This window comes from Meleagris gallopavo, chromosome 1, assembly GCF_905368555.1.
Source record: "Meleagris gallopavo chromosome 1, MGAL_WU_HG_1.1, whole genome shotgun sequence".
In the NCBI taxonomy this organism is placed as follows: Eukaryota; Metazoa; Chordata; class Aves; order Galliformes; family Phasianidae; genus Meleagris; species Meleagris gallopavo.
In genome coordinates this window covers 55,651,072-55,671,013 of record NC_139404.1, presented here as the reverse complement: position 1 = coordinate 55,671,013, position 19,942 = coordinate 55,651,072, and the positions used below count along the sequence as shown (strand labels likewise).

The 19,942-nt window shown below is 42.7% G+C and overlaps 2 protein-coding genes across 5 annotated transcripts in view; one reads left to right on the top strand and one right to left on the bottom strand.

Annotated features, from left to right (window-relative positions):
- The first annotated feature begins 4,299 nt into the window (after window positions 1–4,299).
- On the top strand, window positions 4,300–8,348 carry TMEM213 (transmembrane protein 213). The gene is made up of 3 exons (XM_010713000.4): window positions 4,300–4,579; window positions 6,203–6,268; window positions 7,313–8,348. Exons 1-3 carry the CDS (start codon window positions 4,498–4,500, stop codon window positions 7,480–7,482), a joined length of 318 nt encoding a protein of 105 aa, XP_010711302.1. The 5' UTR covers window positions 4,300–4,497; the 3' UTR covers window positions 7,483–8,348.
- Window positions 8,349–17,212: 8,864 nt separating this feature from the next.
- KIAA1549 (KIAA1549 ortholog) overlaps window positions 17,213–19,942 on the bottom strand; it is a 139,152-nt gene continuing 136,422 nt past the window's right edge. For all 4 annotated transcript variants that reach the window (XM_085228420.1, XM_085228429.1, XM_085228414.1 and 1 more), the window contains one exon: window positions 17,213–19,566. In XM_085228420.1, the coding sequence (XP_085084546.1) occupies window positions 19,418–19,566 (149 nt within the window). In that variant the 3' untranslated portion in view covers window positions 17,213–19,417. The remainder of the gene's footprint in view (window positions 19,567–19,942) is intronic.

Sequence of the window (19,942 nt, the reverse complement as noted above, 5' to 3'; positions counted from 1 at the left end):
GCACAGCGGGACCATGGGCTCAGCATTTATCTGATAGCAACACCAGCCAGGGCTGAGAAGCACAAAGGGTACAGCCAAGTGCAAGTTACTGCGGTTGTTTTTCTATGTACATACAGAAAGCAGATCCCCTTCTTTTATTTAAATAATAAAAATCTGGTGGTTTGGACTTTTTTCCCTTCATTTGTCCAGTTCCATCATTTAACACTGCTGTTCACAAATAGTTTTAGTGAGATAGCCATTCTTCATGTCAGTGAAGACGGTAACCAGAACAACCCTCTCTCAAATAGACACAGTATTGGCATTGGATTCATCCATTTAAGGTTACAAGCCCTTTGAAGCCATGTTTTGAAGGCTTTATGAAGACCACTGGGATGGGAGCACAGCCCACATTACCATGCCCTCCCAGAAGGCATCTTTTCTAGAGCTGTGCCTGGAGATTGTGCTGTCTACGAAGCAAGCATGAAAGATAGATCTGCACATACCACCAAGTCTACTCTTTGGCTGATTGTACCACGATTCCTTCCATAGGTTGAGAATTGTCAGCTGGGAAGTGTCAACCAGCCCTCAACTCCAATCTGTCCATATGTAAAGATAAGGGAGGTCCCTTATAGGCTACAGTGGGGATGTCATAATTTTCAGCTGCCAGGAGAATTTCTTGCAGCTGTAGGTGTCTCCAGAATCAGCATCTCAGACATTACCTCTTCATGCTTAGCACCATCATGCAGGAGGCTTTGTGTGGCTATGCTGGTCATTAATTTGTGAGCTTTCCTTCACCCAAGTTGCCTCCTGTTGCAGCAGCTAACTAGGGATAGCACTTCAGGTAGAATCATAGAATATCCTGAGTTGAAAGGGACCCACAAGTATCATCAAGTCCAACTCCTGGGTCCACACAGCACCACTCAAAAATCAGACATATATCTGAGAGTGTTGTCTAAATGCCCCTTGAACTCCAGCAGCTCTTAGCTGTATCCACTGCCTGGAAAACCTTTTCCAGTGCCTGACCACCTTCTGGTGCAGAACCTGTTGCTAACCCCTATCTGACCCAGCTCTCCTGATGCAGCTCATCAGATGCCAGTCCCATGGGTATGAAGAAACCAGAGTAGGGTGAAGTTAAGCTGGTCTCAAATGTCTTACACAAAAAAGGGTTTTGTCCTTGTACCATTTACATGTCCAAAAATGGTCTATCTGGTCTGCCGTTGTGTGTTTTTGCCCTTTCTTAAACACAGAGATACTGCTCAGTTCCTGGCACGTTGGTCACTTCAGGGAGACAACAAGGTTGGAGTATCAATAAGATTTCACTTGGAACACCAAATATCAACATGCTGCATATACAAACAGAAAATATATTTATAGACAGAGTGAGGATGTGTATATGAGTGGTAAAGGTAATAACTCCCTGAAAACCACACCCAGTGGTGATGTGCCAAGGGTATAATCTTGCTCAGCAAAGAAACTTCACTCTGGAACAAAACACACAATCGCAGAATCACAGAATCGCAAAGAAACATAAGAGATCACTGAGTCCAACTCCCTGCCAAAGCAGGTACCCTACAATAGGTCGCACAGGTAGATATCCAAACAAGTCTTGAATATCTCCATAGAAGGAGACTCCACAACCTCTCTGGACAATGTGTTCAAGTGCTCCATCACCCTGACAGTAAAGAAGTTCTTTCACATACAGTTAGTATGCATTGTCTCCTTAATAGTGATTGGGAAAGCAGACCAGCAGCCCTACACACTGTGCAAGAGTCTCTAAGGGTAGAGGAGTGGAAGTACATAATAAAGGAAGTAAAGTAAAGGCATATCTTGTGAAGTGTACGTACACAAGAGCATAGGAAGCAAGTGAGGGAAAGCTCTGGGGAGCCTTATCATTCTGTGGACAGTCACAGCACTGAAGTATGAAATAAGAAATGAAACAAATCCAAATCTGTGTCAGAAGATGATTTCCTAGGGCTCTCGTGCCTGAACTTATCAAGCTAAGCCTTCATTTCCAGTCCTATCCAAAAATCACTGAAGCCAAACACAGCCTTTTCTCTGCTTCAGAAGACTTCGGAGCAAGCCCCTTCTGAGAAATACAGAGGAAGCAAACACTGGAGAGGAGAAGAAATACATTACGTTAATTGTGAAAAGCATTTTCAGCATCCCTCAAAGTGGACGTTTACCTGCAAGCTGACGCAGAGTATACAGGTAAGAGTTAAAATTCAAAAGATATGCCATTCATTCTTGTAATAGCAGGGCTGTTTCATCTTCTTTAATTCCCCCTTAAACATTCTGTTCTGCACAGAACGCACAGTGCTCATTATTTCTGCAAAATTAACTGCCAGGTCAACTTTCAGCAGGAGCTATGGTTGAGAGATTCAGGAGGGACGGGTAGAGCTGGAAGCAGGCAGATCTGCCTTCCCAGCAGAGAGCGGAGCTTTTGTTTAGCTTTGATGCAACAGCGTGCTCAGATAAAAGCATGAATTAGAGAAAATTGTCATGAAGGGACTTAGGCACGGAACCGAACAGATATGGTGATGTCCTACAGGCCATCTCCAAGCAACCCTGAGCAATAGGAGTGTTTTTACAGGATGTTTTTTTTTTTGCCGTAACATGTGCCTATCTATGTCAAGGGCCACCAGCACTGGGGTCACGCATTCAGCATGATGCCAGCTGAGCGGGACATGCTACTGGCCCAGTGGGACACATCACGGCCACTCCTGGTTACCAGACAAAGGACAGGACCCGTGGTTCTAGGAGACAGCTGCCACAGACCAGCTGGTGGCAGCTGTGACTCCTCCATAGCTGGTGCTGTGTTGACACAACAGAGGGACAAGGACAATGTTCATGTCCTTTTCAGTTGCCCTGACCTGTTCTGCAGCTGAATGAGGCCTTTCCCCAGGGGAATGCTTTGCAAGGTGCTGACAGGGAGCAGAGCATGCTTGGGGCATAAGAAGGGCAGGCTGGGAGACAGAGGTAGCACCACACAGAGGTGGCCACAGCTGGAAGTGGGGGATACCCACCCTGATATCTGGCAATGGAAAGTACACGTGTCTGCCTCCCCTTGGGCTGGCTCACCCCATGGAAACATGGAAACACAATGGCTGTGCACCTCAAACATGGCCCAAATATATTCATCTTCACACAGGTCTCCCAGTTATGTGGTTGATGCTCTGTCCCTGGAGACTTTCAAGGTGAGGCTGAATAAGGCCCTGGGCAACATGATCTAGCTGTGGTGTCCCCGTTCATTGCAGCAGAGTTGGACTAGATGGCCTCCAGAGTTCCCTACCAACTCTAAGAATTCTTTGATTCTATGATCAGCACCTAAAATCATTGGGGGCCACTGCTGAGAAGCACAACAACCTGTGCAGCCCACCTCTTGCTATGGTTTCTCCCTGATTTATTCTCTGAAGCTTTCTTTAGGAAGGACGTGAATGGGCAGCCTGATCTGGTGGGTGGCAACCTTGCCCACGGCAGTGGGTTAGAGCTCAATGGTCTTTAAGATCCCTTCCAACCCAAGCCATTATGTGATTCTATGATTCTAGGACATCGTGATGAGTAACAATAGGAGCAGCAAGCCAAGAATCTGGGGAACTGCAGCAATGTATGGTGCCCATCTGACCAAAGGAATACCACAAGTACTTTGGTAGCATGGCTTTTCCTGACAGATGGAGCTGTGCTGTGATAGCGAGAAGGTGGCATTATTACAGGAGGAGAAGTAAAAACTCTTTCAGCATCATCCAAGGGCAGTGGAGGCAGTGACTCAACTGCACGTATGAGGTGAGGATGGTGGGGGCTTCTCCTTAGCAGAGAGCTCCATAGCTTGAAGCAGTAATCCAACCTATCACCTTTCAGATAGTTAAGGGAAGGATGTTACTGAGTGATAGATGCTGGTAGCCTACACAGAGCAGTTGGTTTCAGCCCATTTTTGATGGAAAAATGTCCATATCCTGTGTTAACTCAGCATTTGCTGTACAAGTGGGACCAGACTGCTTCTGTAGGCTTCCATACAATGCTTCCAAAGAAGCATTGCTGCCAGGCAGCTTGACTGGGGTAGAATCAATTCAGCATGCCAAATCAGAGCCATGGGAAAACAAGTTCCCTGTCCTGATGATGCTCAGTGCCTCTCAGCACTTTCAACCCATCTTTGCAGGATCAAAAGGAGACTAGGAGGACAGCAGCTGCCTGAGGATCCCACTGGAAGGGCTGGCTCCATAGGCCTTTCCTCCCTCAGGCTGCAGTAGGTCCAGGGGTGAAATTCCCAGGTTTGACCTTCAGGGGCCCTACAGCTGCCTTGGTGCTCATATCCACCGCCTTTCAGAGCTGTTGTGGTCAGAGCTCTTCTACTTCCTCACCCTGTTTGGTAGGGAGGTTCAAGGTGTCCTGGCAGCAGGGAGCTCCTTTGCTCCACCCTCTGCCCTGCATGTTGGCTGAGTGTATCTAGGATTTGCTGAACCATTGCTACCAGAATTGGCGTGCTGATCCTTGCAGCTGCTCAGCAGAAGCTGAACCTCTGGCATGATGCTTTCCTCCCATGAGCCCTGGACAGCCTTCTTCATGCTCTTCTTCACCACTGTGCTCCAGTGCTCCTGTTCTGCAGGTATTTCTTTTCTCTTGTGCTTTACTTTCTGTACCCTTACTTTCCCCCCACTCCTCTCTACATCTAAAGGTATTGCCCACTGTTTGTTTTTTTTAGAAACAAGGTGGGCTCCCTTGTCTCATTCAAAAAGTGTAAAGAGATAGAATTTCTTAATGCTGATGAGACTTATTCAATGTGATTGATCACAGCACCTTTCTGCCAGCTATTTACAAATCCACTACAAATGTGACTGAGCTACAAGTTGCTCTGCTGAATGGCAGTGAGACAGGGGACCATTGTTTCTTGGCCTTCACTTGCTGAGGCAGGAGACCGCTTGGAATATCTCCCAGGAGGCTGTCTAGTTTAGCTGTGAATAGGTGCTTTTTGCAGGAAATCTGGCTTGCAGCCTCTTAGTTGGAGAAGCTGCCTAAAGCCTAAATGTAAATGAGACCTGTCTCATCATGATACTGCCCACATTTGTATACTGGCACCAGAAGAGATCAACCACATGCTTAAAGGTGGGCTTGATCTGACAGCTTGTCCTTTGGGCTTCCACATCTATAAACATGAACCCAGTACACTGCAGTGCTTTCTTCCACAGGTCATGCAGAGGTCTAAATGTTTCTTTTAGTGTTCCTGTAAGGTACTTATTAACCCAGAAAGTAAGTTATGGGCATGGCGAAGGTCATTCAGCAAGTCCTAATTGAGCTGGGGAGGAATGAGGAGCGTTCCGACCCTGCCCTGGAGGAGGCTGCCCGTAGACCCACTCCCCACTGGGAAGAAGTAAGGGAAGCTGTGACCTTGATGACATGAAACGGAAAGTCAGCAGGTGACCCCAAGGGGGGAACCTCCTGCAGGACAACCTTTTTTTATTCACTTTTGCTTGAAAAATACCAAATTCAAAACAAAGGTTTGGTCTGTTTTGTTCTTCTGAGTTAAATCTGAGATACTACTTTAAAGTCTTTCATGAAATCAAGCTGGAACTTAATTTTGCTCCCTGTCATACTCCAAGTTGTCAGTTCAGAGTGATGGTTTGACTGGAAATAGCTCTCTCACAGCCCCTGCTCAGTCTCTGGACCAGGCGCCTATTGGAGCCTCTGTGCTTGCATGCAGCAGCCCTTACTGCAGCAGCCTGTTCAGGCTGTGTTATTCTTATGCCTCTGCAGAGCACCTTTTCAGCATGGAATATTTCATCTGGCTGAACTCAAGCCGGGCTGCTGCTTGTAGTGGCCCAGGAGGAGATATTTCTTTGACTCCCTTCCTTCTGCGGCAGGGGACGGTTTGGTGCTCATGCACAGAGCCTGCAGCAGCCTATGCTTCTCCCACATGGGCATTCCCACAGCCATCCCTGCATGCCATCCTGCAGCACTCTGAGGTCTGCACTGTGGCTGGGAGAAAGTGGATATTGGAAGGCCTGAGAAGGCTTTGCCCTGTGACACTGTGTACAGATTTGGAGGGCTGCAGACCAGAGACAGCTCTGCACTGGAGTGTCAGTGTGCTCTGATTCTAGATAGGAAGCAGGTTAAAGAGGCAAAATCTTCATTGAAGCCCCTCTCCTTCCTTTACCTGTATCTGCATGTTGTATTTTTCCAGCCTGAGCTGGTTAATGAGCTCTGCTTTCCTCCTGTGCTTTCCTTCTGACAGCAGCGGGAGTCTCCAACATATCAACAAGCACCATGCACACAGCCGAGTATGAACCACCATGTCTTAGTAAGTCTTCATAAATCATTACTACCATGATAAAGCCAGGTAAGGAGACTCTACATTTCACTGGAGAGGCTATCCTGGAGAAGAATTTGTCTGTTATAATCTACTGTTATCAAGGCTTTAGTTGCAGGTAAAACTCTAGGAAGCATTTCCAAGACTTCCCCAGTCAGACAGGCTTAGGCAACCTGAGATCCCACCAGACCTCTCACAGTTCTCCTCCATCCTGAACCTGAAAGAGTCTGAATTCCTGCACTTCCTGAATTGCAGTACATGTACCAATAGAGATATGCTTCTTCAAAGGGTGACTTATGTATAGGAGATGAGTGTCCCCCTCCCCTCTTTGAGCAATTTCTGTTTACTGATGGGAAAAGCTGCTCTCTACAGCACAGGGCAATGGTACTGCACATTCTGAAGGCCAATGCACAAGAATATGGTCCAGCATGATGCTCTTGAATGAGAGCAACTAAGGAACATCTGCACTTGCCTTTTCTTGACAACATACAAGAGGACAGCTGCCCTGTACCAAGATCAGGAGGCATTTGCTTTCCACAGTAGACAAGCAGACATTGCAACATGCAGTGCATGTAGCTGTAAGGCTGTTCTGGCTGCTCCAGCTCTCATGGGCTCTGAGATTTCATGCTCAGTTTCCATCCCAGCCCAAGGAGCCGAGGGACGTTTTGGTCCCCTAGGTTCCTTTTGATACTCCTGCCTCAGAACCCAGACGAGTATCATCACTGTACCCATGTGATGGAAAACATATGGGAGATGCTAACTAGGTATTCTGAAAGATTTCAGCAATGGAGGGTGCAGTGGTAAGGGGACCAGCTCAGGTGTTTGCCAGCTGGGATGACAGTCTTGAAAACACATAGATGAAACTGAATATTGCCACCCTTGAGGTTAAGAACCAAGCTTAGGGGAAAAATGCCCAAAGGTAGAGTGACAGGCCATGGGGCAGACTGTGATGTCAGCATCTCACCTACCTTCTAGCAAAGAAAATCTGCTTTGTACTTAGCCTCCCATCAGCTCACTTCATTTCTTCTCCTCCAGAGGTAGACTTCTGCGCACTAGCAGCAGTGTGCTGTCCAACTGGTGTGGACGATTACGGATGGATTGCAGCGGCTGTTGGCTGGAGCCTCTGGTTTCTGACTCTCATTCTGCTCTGCATGGAAAAGGTCATGAAACTCCGGCCTGATGAGCCCAAATATTTGGTAGCCTGAAGCAGGGCAAGTCAGCAAGCAGCAGTGAGGTTCAGACAGACTAACAAAGCATTTCAATCACTTCCTGAGAAACAGAAAAGAACTTGCCTTCAGCTAAAAGAAGTCCACGCGTAAGTGGGGTATCTGCTGAGGCTCCATCCTTTCTGGAATGCCAGAGCTGCTGGCCCAAGCTGGCCACCATGCACATCCCAATGCACATAGACAGCATTTAGTGTCATAGAATCATCAAGATTGGAAAGATCACTAAGATCATCTAGTCCTACTGTCAGCCTGTCCCCACCATGCCCACCAACCATGTCACTCAGTGCTACATCCACACATTTCTTGAACAACTCCAGGGATGGTGACTCTACACTCCGTTATTTCCCTGAGCCCATCCAAACCTGTCCTGAGGGTACAGTCAGACCCTGAAGGACCTGGTACTAGGCTCCCTGCCCTGAGACAACCCAGAACAGCCTTGGAATTTGAAAGAGTACTGGGCTGGTTTCTGAAGGATCAACATCATGAGATTCATAACTAAGCTGTGGGCCAGGCTATATCACTAAAAGAATGCAACTCATTGGTTATACTGAGTAACTTCTGTTTACTAAACCAAAGTGTTTACTGACACCAAGAGAAACTCTGTTTGGGAAACTTGAGGCTTGTTTGGGCTGGTTCAAAATTAGAACAAATTATTCCACTGCAATGTATACGTGAACTGCTTTGTGGGAGGTTAACATATTGGTTGTATCTACTTGGCTTGCACCTGTCTATATAATTAAGACACACCACACCATTGCAAATGGATTTTAAACCAGTATATCCAACTCAGGCACAACACTGGTTCTATTTATGCAAGATGATAATAAACACTCTTCTCCATGAAAGGATTCCCACTGACTGTTTTAATCCTACTTTATGTTGATCCAGCTTGTATCAGTAAGGAATTACCCCATTCAAATTGCTAGAAACATGATCTTAATGAGAAATATTCACGCAGCAGTGTTTGCCTCACCACAATCAAATCATCTTATTTGGGACAGTATTTGTCTGTTATTAAAATCATAAATCAGTTTGAAACCCATAGAGTCATATATAGAATAGCAAACCTCTTAGAGACCAACTGAAATAAAACACAAGAGACTATCCTTAAACCAAAGAAAGCTACAGTGGAGATTTGTATCTATTAGATAACATTAAAGTTTCACCTCAGCTTACCAATATATAACTTTTTAGGTTAGAAAATATACAAATCAGTTTAAGACTCCTCAGATTATTTCTTGCACAACTAGGCATTCATTCAATCAGGACAGTTCTATGCCTGTTCAAACTGGTGCATGGGTCTTATCAGCTTTCCACAGGAATGAGTACAAGTTAGACACTGAGAAAAAGTGTCTAGATGTGTTTAGATTCCCTAAAGAATCATAGAATCTTTAGAGTTGGAAGAGACCTTTAAAAGCCATCTAGTCTAGCTTCCCTGCAATAAGCGGGGACATGCACAGCTAGATCAAGTAGTTCAGAGCCTGGTCCATTCTTGCCTTGAAAGTCTCCAGGGATGGGGCATCAACCACATCTCTGGACAGCCCATTCCAGTGCCACACCACCCTCACTGTAAAGGACTGTTTCCCTATGTCTAACTTAAATCTCCCCTCTTTAAGCTTGAAGACATTTCCCCTTGTTCTGTCACCACAGACCCTGCTAAAGAGTCCGTTCCCTTCTTTCCTGGAGCTCCCCTTTAGACACTGAAAGGCCGCTCTCAGGTCACTTTGCAGCCTTCTCTTCTCCAGGCTGAACAGCCCCAGTTCTCTCAGTCTGTCCTCATAGTAGAGTTGTTCCATCCCTAGGATCATTTTTGTGGCCCTCGTCTGGACACACTCTAACAGATCTATGTCTCTCCTGTACTGAGGACTCCACATCTGAATGCAGCACTCCAGATGAGGCCTCATCAGTGCAGAGTAGAGGGGCAGGATCACCTCCCTCACCCTTTCCCAGGATGTTTTGTTGACTAACTCCCTAAAGAACTGGAAGTTAGCTTTCCTAAAATGTAGCATCCTAATTTTATTCCATCCATTGTCTGCTGCTATATTTCCTGGAATACTTTCAGATGAGGAACTCACACAGTAGAAGATCTTATGGACTATATTCCCTATTTTAAAACAAATCAAGTCACAGTAAAATGTGTGTTTTTTAAGTACAAGTTCATAGAATCATCAGGCTGCCCAGAGAGGTTGTGGATGCCCCATCCCTGGAGGTGTTCAAGGCCAGGTTGGATGGGGCCCTGGGCAGCCTGGTCTAGTATTAAATAGGGAGGTTGGTGGCCCTGCGTGTGCCTCACCACACTTACTGAAAAAAACATCTTCCTTATATCCTTATCCTTATGTAAATCTCCACTCTTTTAGTTTGAAACCATTTCCCCTTGTCCTACCACAACAGACCCTTCTAAAGCTTTCTCTACAGTACACCATCTTAAAAATGTAGTCCATTAGCCAGGTCATTTATTTCATGTTATCTCATATTCCTAACATTATCACTGACACCTAGTATAATACCTCTTAAAGTATTATAGCTGAAATAGTACTATTATCCCCAATTCGTGTATTCAGTCCAAGCCCTGTTCTATTAATGGAGCTACACTAATATACATGCAACAGCACATGCCCTCTTTTCAGTCTTTTGTTTTTCCCATTGCAATTCAGGAAGCATATAATTTTTATTCTTACAAAACAGGAAACAAAACATAATATCTAATCTATCAACGTGTATACATCATTTCTCCTGTGTTAAACTTTGATGTGCATACTATGCTGTAGCACCAAGCTGGTTTAGGCTCTCAGACATCTCAAAGTATGTAAAAAAATAAAATGTTGGCTCGTATCACTCATCAAATCACCCACTACCCTCTCAGAATGATGATGGAAATCTTAACACTGCAGTCATCTGGAGTACATTGATCAGTCAAATTCTGTCCTTGCACCAAAAAGTTCTTCAGTGGAAGAAGGAAAAGCAATCTACTCCAGCTCATATGGTCCAGTATAAACACAGCCAAAGTGGTTGAAAACTGGACAGCTGAATGAAAACTTGGGAGAGCTACTGCTGTACAGGTATCTCAATATACAGAGCAGAAGGGAGCATGCAACCATTCAGCACTTCTAATACTGCATGAGAGAAACATCAGAAGCAGCACATGACTCCAGGGAAGCTACTTTAATTTGCTTGGGAACAATATCGATCACATCTGACCAGTGATTTTTATAAATTCTTAATTTAAGTCTAAATTGATTGATATGTGATGCATGACTTTTCATCTCTTTAGAAACTATTGCTCCGGTAATGACTCACATTACTCACTGCCTCTTATCCTTGGGGTTTTAGTGAATGAGCTACATATTAAGCAATTGCATTTTACAATGATTACACTTTGCAAAATCACCAGAGGGATGAAAACTGGCAAGCATCAGAGGTTCCCACTCACAGAGAAAAATACAGAGGTTAAATTCATAAGAAAAGTTTCACTGTGCTGGGAATTGGTAGGAGTTTTGATAAAGCCGCTACAAAGACTAGAATTTCATAATATTACTCTAATTAATTACAGGCAAAGAATGAAATACAGAAAATCCTGGGAAGCAGCCACCCTTTCTCCTCTGTACGTTCCAGATCCTCATTTTGTGGTACCAGTGGCAGCAGCCTCTCCTGTGGAATTCAAACCCAACTGCAGATTTCTTTCCCAGAATCAAATATGCACTTCTCAAAGAGCTTTTATTCCCAGCTCCTATTTTGGTATAACTTCCCAGAAATAGGTACGAGGTTAAACAATGCACTGTTGTCTCCCAGTGTACAAACAAACTGGAAAAAAACACAGCTTGAAGAGGCTTGCAGACCTTTCTTGCACACTTTGAAGGTAGGAAATCTAGAGACACATTCAGTTAACCATTTTGCTTACCCACCATAAATAATCACCTATGGGCCCCTAGGTCTTGTTGACATAAAATTCTTTTCCAAATCCCACACTCTGCTTTTTATAGTGTTCTTAGCTACAAAGGCTGAGAACTAAAGACTAACTGTGTAAGTCTGTGTTTTCCCAAATGTTACTGTCAGTTTCCTGTATGTAAAGGTGCAAGACACATTTTGGGGACAGAATGAACTACCACCACCACTCAAACTGTGTCAGTCCCAAACCCTCCATTTCCATCTCTTCGAAGGCCCTCTACCTGCCAGATTGCCAATTCAGGGAACCAAAAAAGCCTGGGGATTTATTACTTAATTCAGACGAAGATGCAACAGGCTGGAGAAACTCCACTGCAACAACAGCAAGGTGGGATTAAAGGTCCCTCCAGCTCAGCTCTGTCTCACAGCAACTGCCACCTGGGGAAGAAGATAAAAGCGCAGTGCACACAGTGATCCATCCTGTCTTCCCTCCCTGCCTGAGCTCACAGGTGAAACACAGCACCCTTCTGAAACACAGAAACAGAGCTCTCTGGGAGAGCTCATCCCCCAGGCATTTTGAAATTAATCCTTTGAGGACTGTAGATAGTTTCATGCAATAATACCTTCCCAGTGACTTTTTCTTTTCAACTTTTCCCAGGTGATTACAGTCACTCCTGTTCCCCCTGCTTCTCCTTCCCGTTGAGCACATTTTCCATAAGTTTCACATATTCACGACTTTTGTGAAAGTTTGTACACTGACTTAAGCACAGTATTTCACCCTGCAACTAAATCATGTGAGTGACTTTAAGACAGATATATAGACCCTCTTCTAATCCCTAAGCCCAAGTTAAAACTTTTTTCTACCTCTGTGATCTTTGCTGGGTTATCTTTCAAACCATTTATTCATTTTAGCTTTCCCTCCATTATTGGCCATATATTCACTACACTAGGTTTCCTCCCTTTGTTTCCCGTCTACAGCTGCACCCACTGCTGGTTGCAGCAAAGCAAAAAGTCCTATCTTGTAATTTCATTCTCTTCAGGTCAGGTATTAGAAACATTTCTGCTCAGCAAGAGCGGTGCTGCAGTGGCACAGGCTGCCCAGGGAGGTGGTGCAGTCACCGTCCTGGAGGTGTTCCAGAGCCATGTGGCTGTGGCACTGAGGGACGTGGGCAGTGGGCATGGTGGGAATGGGATGGCGTTGGACTGGATATTTTTTCCAACCTTAATGATTCCATGATTCCCTTTCCTGGGGAAACAGCATTTAAAATCAAGTCACTTCCCAAGTGATGATACGTCCACAAGCTCTCTTTTCTGTTATTTCTCCTCAGCAAGGATTGTTGTTGCTGTTTTTTTTTTTTTAATTAAAACATTCTTATATCCATAGATTTTCTGATTTCTTTATCTAAGCAGAAGGACAAAGCCAGTGGTACCAACATACAAAACCAGGGTTGCTGAGTCACAGGGAGAACCATTCCTAGTTTGTACTTTTCACATCACATTACTAAACGTGCAGCCAAATTATTTTTTTCAATGGAACTTTTTGGAGCAGAAGCTATAGTACTTTTTCAGATCCTCTACAGCTCTGTCTTGTCTGAATGGGAAAAAAGGGAGATATCTACAAAGCAACCTCTTCGCTGTTTCCATATCATATGTTTAAACCACATCAGTCTAACAGCATTTATTCTAATGCAGCACCCTTTGGGCTCAAATATACTTTCTTACTAAACATCAGCTGACCTACATTAATGTTCTCATACAGATGCTATGCGATAGTGCTAAGTGAGATGTTCATCAATAAATAGAAGACTAAATACTGCTCATTGTCACTGATCTGAAGTGCATCTTCAGTGCAAAGCTGCAGGACAGTAGTACCCTTTGCTCCCAGGTGGAGATGTGACTGTTGTCAATAATGCTGCATCAGTGATGCTGTCTTCTGGAAGTAACAAAAACTTCCATTAATTTCTGCAAAAGCAAGAATGTGGTTTCCAGCACCCTAGAAAATTCTCTTCTACATTTTGGTGGAGAATAGCAAGATATACCAATAATGTAAATACTTTGCCATGCATCTACAAATCCTTTAAATGGGAAAATCTTAATCCGTAATCTTTTGAAGTGTTCTTTGTTTAAAGGAGCCATCATCAAGCTCAAAGGAACTGTCACATGGATCAACATCATCAATGGAAATGCTGAGCAATAAGAGTTCCTCACACGTTGTAATGTGACTTATCTGAAACCATTTTATTAAGGGTTGCAAAGGCCAACAAATACTGTAATGGGCTCATGAATTTGTGTATGCCCAAATCACCCGTACCTCAGAGAATGTGAGTGTATGGAAACTGCTGAATCGTGGCCTAAACCTCTGACTGACCACCTGAGGCGAGCAATGAGTCAGCCCTGGGAGCACAGGTGAAGGCACCTGTGCCACTAAGGAAGGATTTCTTTTAGAGATCACGCCTCTTGGAGGCTTCTCAGTGAGCCTGGGACAAGGGTAAGCCTTCTATCCATTCTTCTTTAGTGTGATAATCTGTTTAGCCTAACTTTTCTGTATATTTCTTAATTATAACATCTGTATAATTGATTACACAATTTCCTATTTGCCAACTAAGTTGAAGTACTACTGATATTTGCAAATTCCCAACCCTGTTCCCTTAACTCCATGGGTAAAAGCTTCCTGATTTTCATTATTATTGCAATATTTTAAAATTCCTGTTACCATAATCAAATTCCTTTCAGAACTGCGTTTTAAGACTAGAGGAGAGTGATGCATTGCCAAATACAACACCATGTTAATTTTTCTTTGAAGTTTTTTCCTGAAACACAGTGGTATCTAGCTTTTAACTCCTTTTAACTCATAGCAGAACTAAAACATTCAGCCTGGATGAGACAACCAACTTCCAAGACGCTGTGTGCCAAAAACCTTAGAGAAGTGATTATGGGATTGTGTCAGAGTAATTAAGAAGCACAGACATTAGCATATAAATGGAAATGCTAAACAATGTAGTTTTCATCTTTCAGTCTGTTTTTCAATCTCTTAATTCTCATTTCCCTTTGCCTGCTCTACATATGGCAATCCCAGGACTACTGTATGAAAACACCATATCAGGGATCCATGACAGTTTCGCATTCATTTCAAAAGACTCTTCAGAGCATTTCCTCAAAATGTGCCAACATTTTATTCTGATTAAGGCAAGATGCAACAGCCTAAACATAAACTTCCAGCTATGGAATAAGAACTACTGAAAACTAAGCAGAAATGGCCATTATGAAAGAGAAAGCATACTTTAAATGCAAGGAGTATGATAGTTGAATACGGAATCAAGACAAAACATTCTGACTCCACCAACTATGAAGGGCCAATAAAAGTGTATTCTAGCACTAATCTAATGGGATTCACAGGACTGCAGCTCTGCTCTGGACAAAACTTTTCTCAGAGGAAGGGCAAGTCTGTCTGATTTTTGCTTCTCAGTTTCTTACTGTCTGGGAGAGTAGACTCCCTGGGATCTGTAAATCAAGCCAGATACATCTTACCAAGAACATCCCAAGCTGTACTACAGATTTTGCAGGATGAATTTTCATTCAATATTCATGTGACTCAATGATTTTCAGTGGAAGTCATGCAGTCATGAGCAGGGACATCATGCTTGACCAGCATTTGGATCTTAGTAATCCTAATGGCATGAGCTGCAGTAAGCAGAGCTTGGTCTGCACTCGTTTGAACTTCTGTCAAATACAGAAAAATGAACTTTTACAGTCATTCTTTTGACATCATCTGCTTTTCAAAGGGTGCTCGTGACGACAACAAAGAAATCAGAGTACCCAGGTACGCTTGGAGCAAAACACTGCACACCAAGCAAATCTTCATCAGCATGGCTATAAAGTTTCTTTCCTAATTTCCACCTCATCAATATTGAGAGTCTATAAATACCACAACGCATGAATAAGAACATATTGGTGGCACACTGAGGGCTTCCCCACCCCATTTCTATCAAAAATAATCAAACAAAAACACAAGTAAGAAGAAGAGGAAAAAGATGCCCACTATAGAAATAAACCAATTTTTTTATGTCTGCACGTAAGCAGCTTGAAGCTACTTTTCCATAGGAACATCTAAACTGTCCTGGAGAATTTCTGGTCTTGGTGACCTGCTTTTTGGTAATCTCACTGATGAGAGATGTTCCCCACTTGTACAGACCAGCACTGTCAGTGGTGAAGGACTGCACAGATTATGGTTTACATTACAGAATCAACTCAAGTGGGAGCAGGGGGCCATACTCCAGCTTTTAATACAAATCTTTTTAGTACTGTCATCCTGGAGACCTAGTTGCCATATTTTGCTACGTATGACATTGCTACCATCCAACAACTTTATCTGAAGCCAAACCATTCCAAGCATATTCCAATTACAAAGGCTCCATCAAATTCCACTTCTTGTTTTATAAGTCCAGCACTTATGCAATTCTTTACACTCACAACACAGTTCTCTTTCTTCAGTCACATGCACACAGCCATTGACAGGACCATGTGTGTTACAGCCTGGTGGATGATATTTTATAGCATTGAAACATGGCCCACCTTTCAGATTTACTATCTGAAAAAGGACTGTAAAATGTCACTTTGCTTTAAAGGCAAGCGAGAAGCAAGAGGTCTACGTTTTGGCTGCAGAAAAGAAAAGCAAACCAACCAACCTAAATTACATAGCTCCGATCTTGCCAAGTACTGCTATATGCCAAACTAAACACAAACTACACACAAATGTCACAGAAAATTATAAAGAAAGAGAAAAACCTGAGGATTCTATAAACCAGATGGTTCAGCCATGAAAATAGATGCAACAGTTGGTAACATCTTTCTTTGCCTGTATCAACTTCTCATCTGATCAATGTTTTTAGTAATTGGTAGATTCATTAACAGATACTTCAAATTCAGAATACTTTAAATTTCTGTTCTTTTCTTCTTTCTTTTAAAAAATAAAGTAACTGGCAAAAGAATGCAAGTACTTGGGGATGGAGAAGTGTACAGTTTTTTTTCCCTCCTGAATTCCCAAGTGGAAACCCATTTTGGCGCATGCATCCCAGAGTCCCCCTGTAGCACACGAGAAAAATTGGCATTCCTGTAGCTGCAGAAAGTAATGTGTGGGTTTCCTTTGTTAGGAACATCTTTGGAACGGGAACATCTAGTGCTCCATTGTGTTACTTTTGCTAATATATGAGTATACAGAATACGCCATACCATTGTTTCGTGAATAGTGGATCAGGTCTGCAGCCAGACTGAGAACATAACTTTCAAATGCAGCTTTTCAGCTTATGTATTACTGGCTTCTCAGTGAAATTGTACGGTATTATAGAGAGGTTTTTGCTTTAGCAAAAGCCACTTTCATTTACCTTTATCTAGCTGTCCTGTTCATGTCCTTCATTAAGATTTGGGACTGAAAAGGATATTCTTCCAAACAAAAAAAGAAAGATGATATATTGTAATAGCATCACCATCAATAACAAAAGTGAATTAGAAATTGCATAAGTACCTTTGAATTTCAAAGGACTTCATATTCCTTGTTAAGTAGCTGGAGCCAGAAATCACTTACTTTCTAGAAGACCACATTTTCTTAAAATGAAGTAATTGTAACGTGCTAATGTTATAAGCACTGGCCTCAGGCTTCATTGTAGAATTATGCTGGAGAAGGATCTGGGCTATGAAGGAATTGTTTAAATTGGAACACTTAGGAACAGTCTTCAGCATTTTCAAGAAGATCAACATTGACTGACATAATTTTCATGTTCTAAAACCCAACATTTTTCAGAAGTATCAGCAACATTCACATTTACAAATCTGGCAGAAAACAAAAGTTTCTTTATTTTTATGCTACAACTGATAATTACACAAAAGGCTTTAAAAATTCAAAATAGAATGACCTGTAGATAGTGCTGTTCATAATCATGCAGGTGTTCTGACTCCAATCAAACCTCAACCAGTGCCCATGAGGACTATGTATTGAACAGTGAACTGGAAATGAATTTATACTGCTTTGCTACATGAAGTTGCTCAAACAATTTCATACTGTCCTCTGACAACAATAGGTAAAAAGATAAACAACTTAGTTCTCTAATAAAAAAAGGAAGCAATGTGCCATTGTTTTTATCATATCATGAGCAGATAATTGCTTCCTAGTCTTGGCTTTGGCAACAAATGACATTACATATGTACTTCATGAACAAGGTACGCAGGGTTCTTCCATGGCATCCTCCTACCTGTTTTCATTTCAGTCTGAGCTAGTCCTGCTGCAGCTACTGAACTGTACACTGGAGCCGGGAACTGATATGGTAGCCAAAGAACACCATACTAAACCAGCATGACATGCTTGCATTTTACCAATTGTTATTTCTACCCCAGTAATACAAACACAGCCCTACCTTGGTCAACCCAATGATCTCCTTGGCTACTACCATCTTCTAACAGCGTTTGAAATACCCACGTTGTAGCACCGAATAGTTTTGTGTTTCATTTTTTTCTGAGGCAAGGCTCCTAGGCCTTCTCACAAACACAGAGCTTACTCTCCATCTCAGTGCCAGTTTGCTAGCTTCTGTACAGTCTGATCTGAAAATAAAAACACTCCAACAAATCATGACTTAAGTAAAATCTCCATATGTATTACATCAGTTACAGTTATGCAATGGCCAAATATTAGTAAATTCATAGCTAGTATTAAATTAAAACTCTGGAAAAAACAGCGACAAACAGTTCCATGGCACGTACCATTCTTACCATGGGGATAATGCTTACCCTTTGTCCAGAGGGACAGTGGGAACAAGTATAAATATAGAAACTGTCTTCAAACCGCAAATCTAAGCCTATGTTAATGTTCTAAACTGTCACCGACTTTCACTAAAATTATTCAGATCCAAACATAAGCAATGGTTTAGGACATCAATTTAAAACATAATGCTGGTGACCCTGTACCAGTCAGGCTGGATTGGTTTCTGTCCACAAAGCAAATTACAGAGTGGCAATATTTTATCGCTGGTCTTACAAGAGTAGTATGTAAATATATATATATTAAAAACATACATACACATTTCCCCAGATTCAACTGTGGCTGAATATTCCTTTCTTATTTTTCAGTGATTTTCAAAACAAATTAAATACCAAGCCCTTTCTGTTTGGATGCTTTGCTTTGTTTCTCCAGCCTGAATGAGTCTACAGATATTTTCTTAGTTATACAAGGCCAATGTTTCACTTTGCAAACATTGAAGATGAAGGAACACTTGAAGCTTCAGCACCAGAAGGAAAACAAGGAAGAGTGCAGAGGGTAGCTCCATTTGGAAGCATGGAGCTTTAACAATTATTGTTCCATTTTGTTACAAGTAGTTCATAAAGCCTTTTATTCTAAGTCCTACCGTTACTGACAACCAAAGTGATTCTTACGTGGGATTACACCTTCAACACCCTAGAGCTGATATAGTTTGTAATCTTGGAGAACAGCAACACAAACCACTTCCCCATAAGCACTGGAGAGATCAGAATACTTGGAATCTCTTGCAAAATGTCACCTCAGTTCGCACAAACCTTTGCCTTCTCCTTAGAAAAAGGAGTCTACTACACTTGGAGTTTGTTCCTGTGATTTTTTTTTTGCTGGAGTGTTGACTTCTTGACTTCAGGTTTTATTTGTTTGTTAGACTGTACTGAGGGTATGAAGAGAAGAGGAGCACCGTAATATTAACAGATTAGTTACCACTGATTGCCATGACACTGATGATTGTTCCCAGTCTCTCCGTCTTCTCCTCATTTTACTGCCTTTTTTCTTTTTTCCAGAAGTGTTGTCTAAAGAGCTGTGAAAGTCCATTCTTTCGAGAGAACAACATTGCTGATTTCCTGTAAGTCTTTGCTTCCATAGGAAGCAGATAGCTGGCAGATTTGCAAGGGAATGCTAAATCAACTATGGAAGTTCTGCACTGTTGTCTGTTTCTGAGAAAGACGTAGAAGTTCTTCTCTAATTGCTTTTATAAGAGAGGCTGAAGAGTGACCTGGTTGGAGGTCCTCAGTGGAACTGGTGGTGTAGCAAAGGCCCTGGCCCTGAAGGTTGTTGTGTGGAAGCTGAGCAGGGGGTGCCGAAGGTTGCCTGGCTGAAGTCCTCGGCATCTGGAATACTGGTGAGGAGGAATATTCTTGGTGTCCATGCATATGCATCTGGAAAAAGGTAGAAATTGTTATTGTACCTTCTGAACTAATACAATAATCCCAGAAAAGACAAGAAAGCAAAAAGGCAAAGAACAGAGGGAAAGCAGCATGGAGATGCTTCTAACTGCTGCCACTGTTCTTTTGTTGAATGAATGAGTGATTCCTCTTATGGAGAGCAAAACAACAAGCGCACAAAATTGCTGGACTGCCTCAAGTTCAGGGATTTTTAAAATCTCTTTGAACATCCATTAAAAAGTCTGACCCCTTCTATGTTGCTTATGTTTAGAAATTGAAATGGAAGGAGGTGGGGACTAAAAATAGAACTGGAAGTCAGTGGAATTGGCTTTCCAGCAAGGCCCTTTCCATCAGCTTCCCAAAAGACAAC

Bases quoted from the DNA above. Each gene is read 5' to 3' on its own strand.
- TMEM213 (XM_010713000.4), top strand. From the start codon at position 4,498: ATGATGCTTTCCTCCCATGAGCCCTGGACAGCCTTCTTCATGCTCTTC. The intron at 4,580-6,202 runs GTATTTCTTTTC...TCCTTCTGACAG, and splicing joins CCAGTGCTCCTGTTCTGCAG to CAGCGGGAGTCTCCAACATA. The intron at 6,269-7,312 runs GTAAGTCTTCAT...CTTCTCCTCCAG, and splicing joins GTATGAACCACCATGTCTTA to AGGTAGACTTCTGCGCACTA.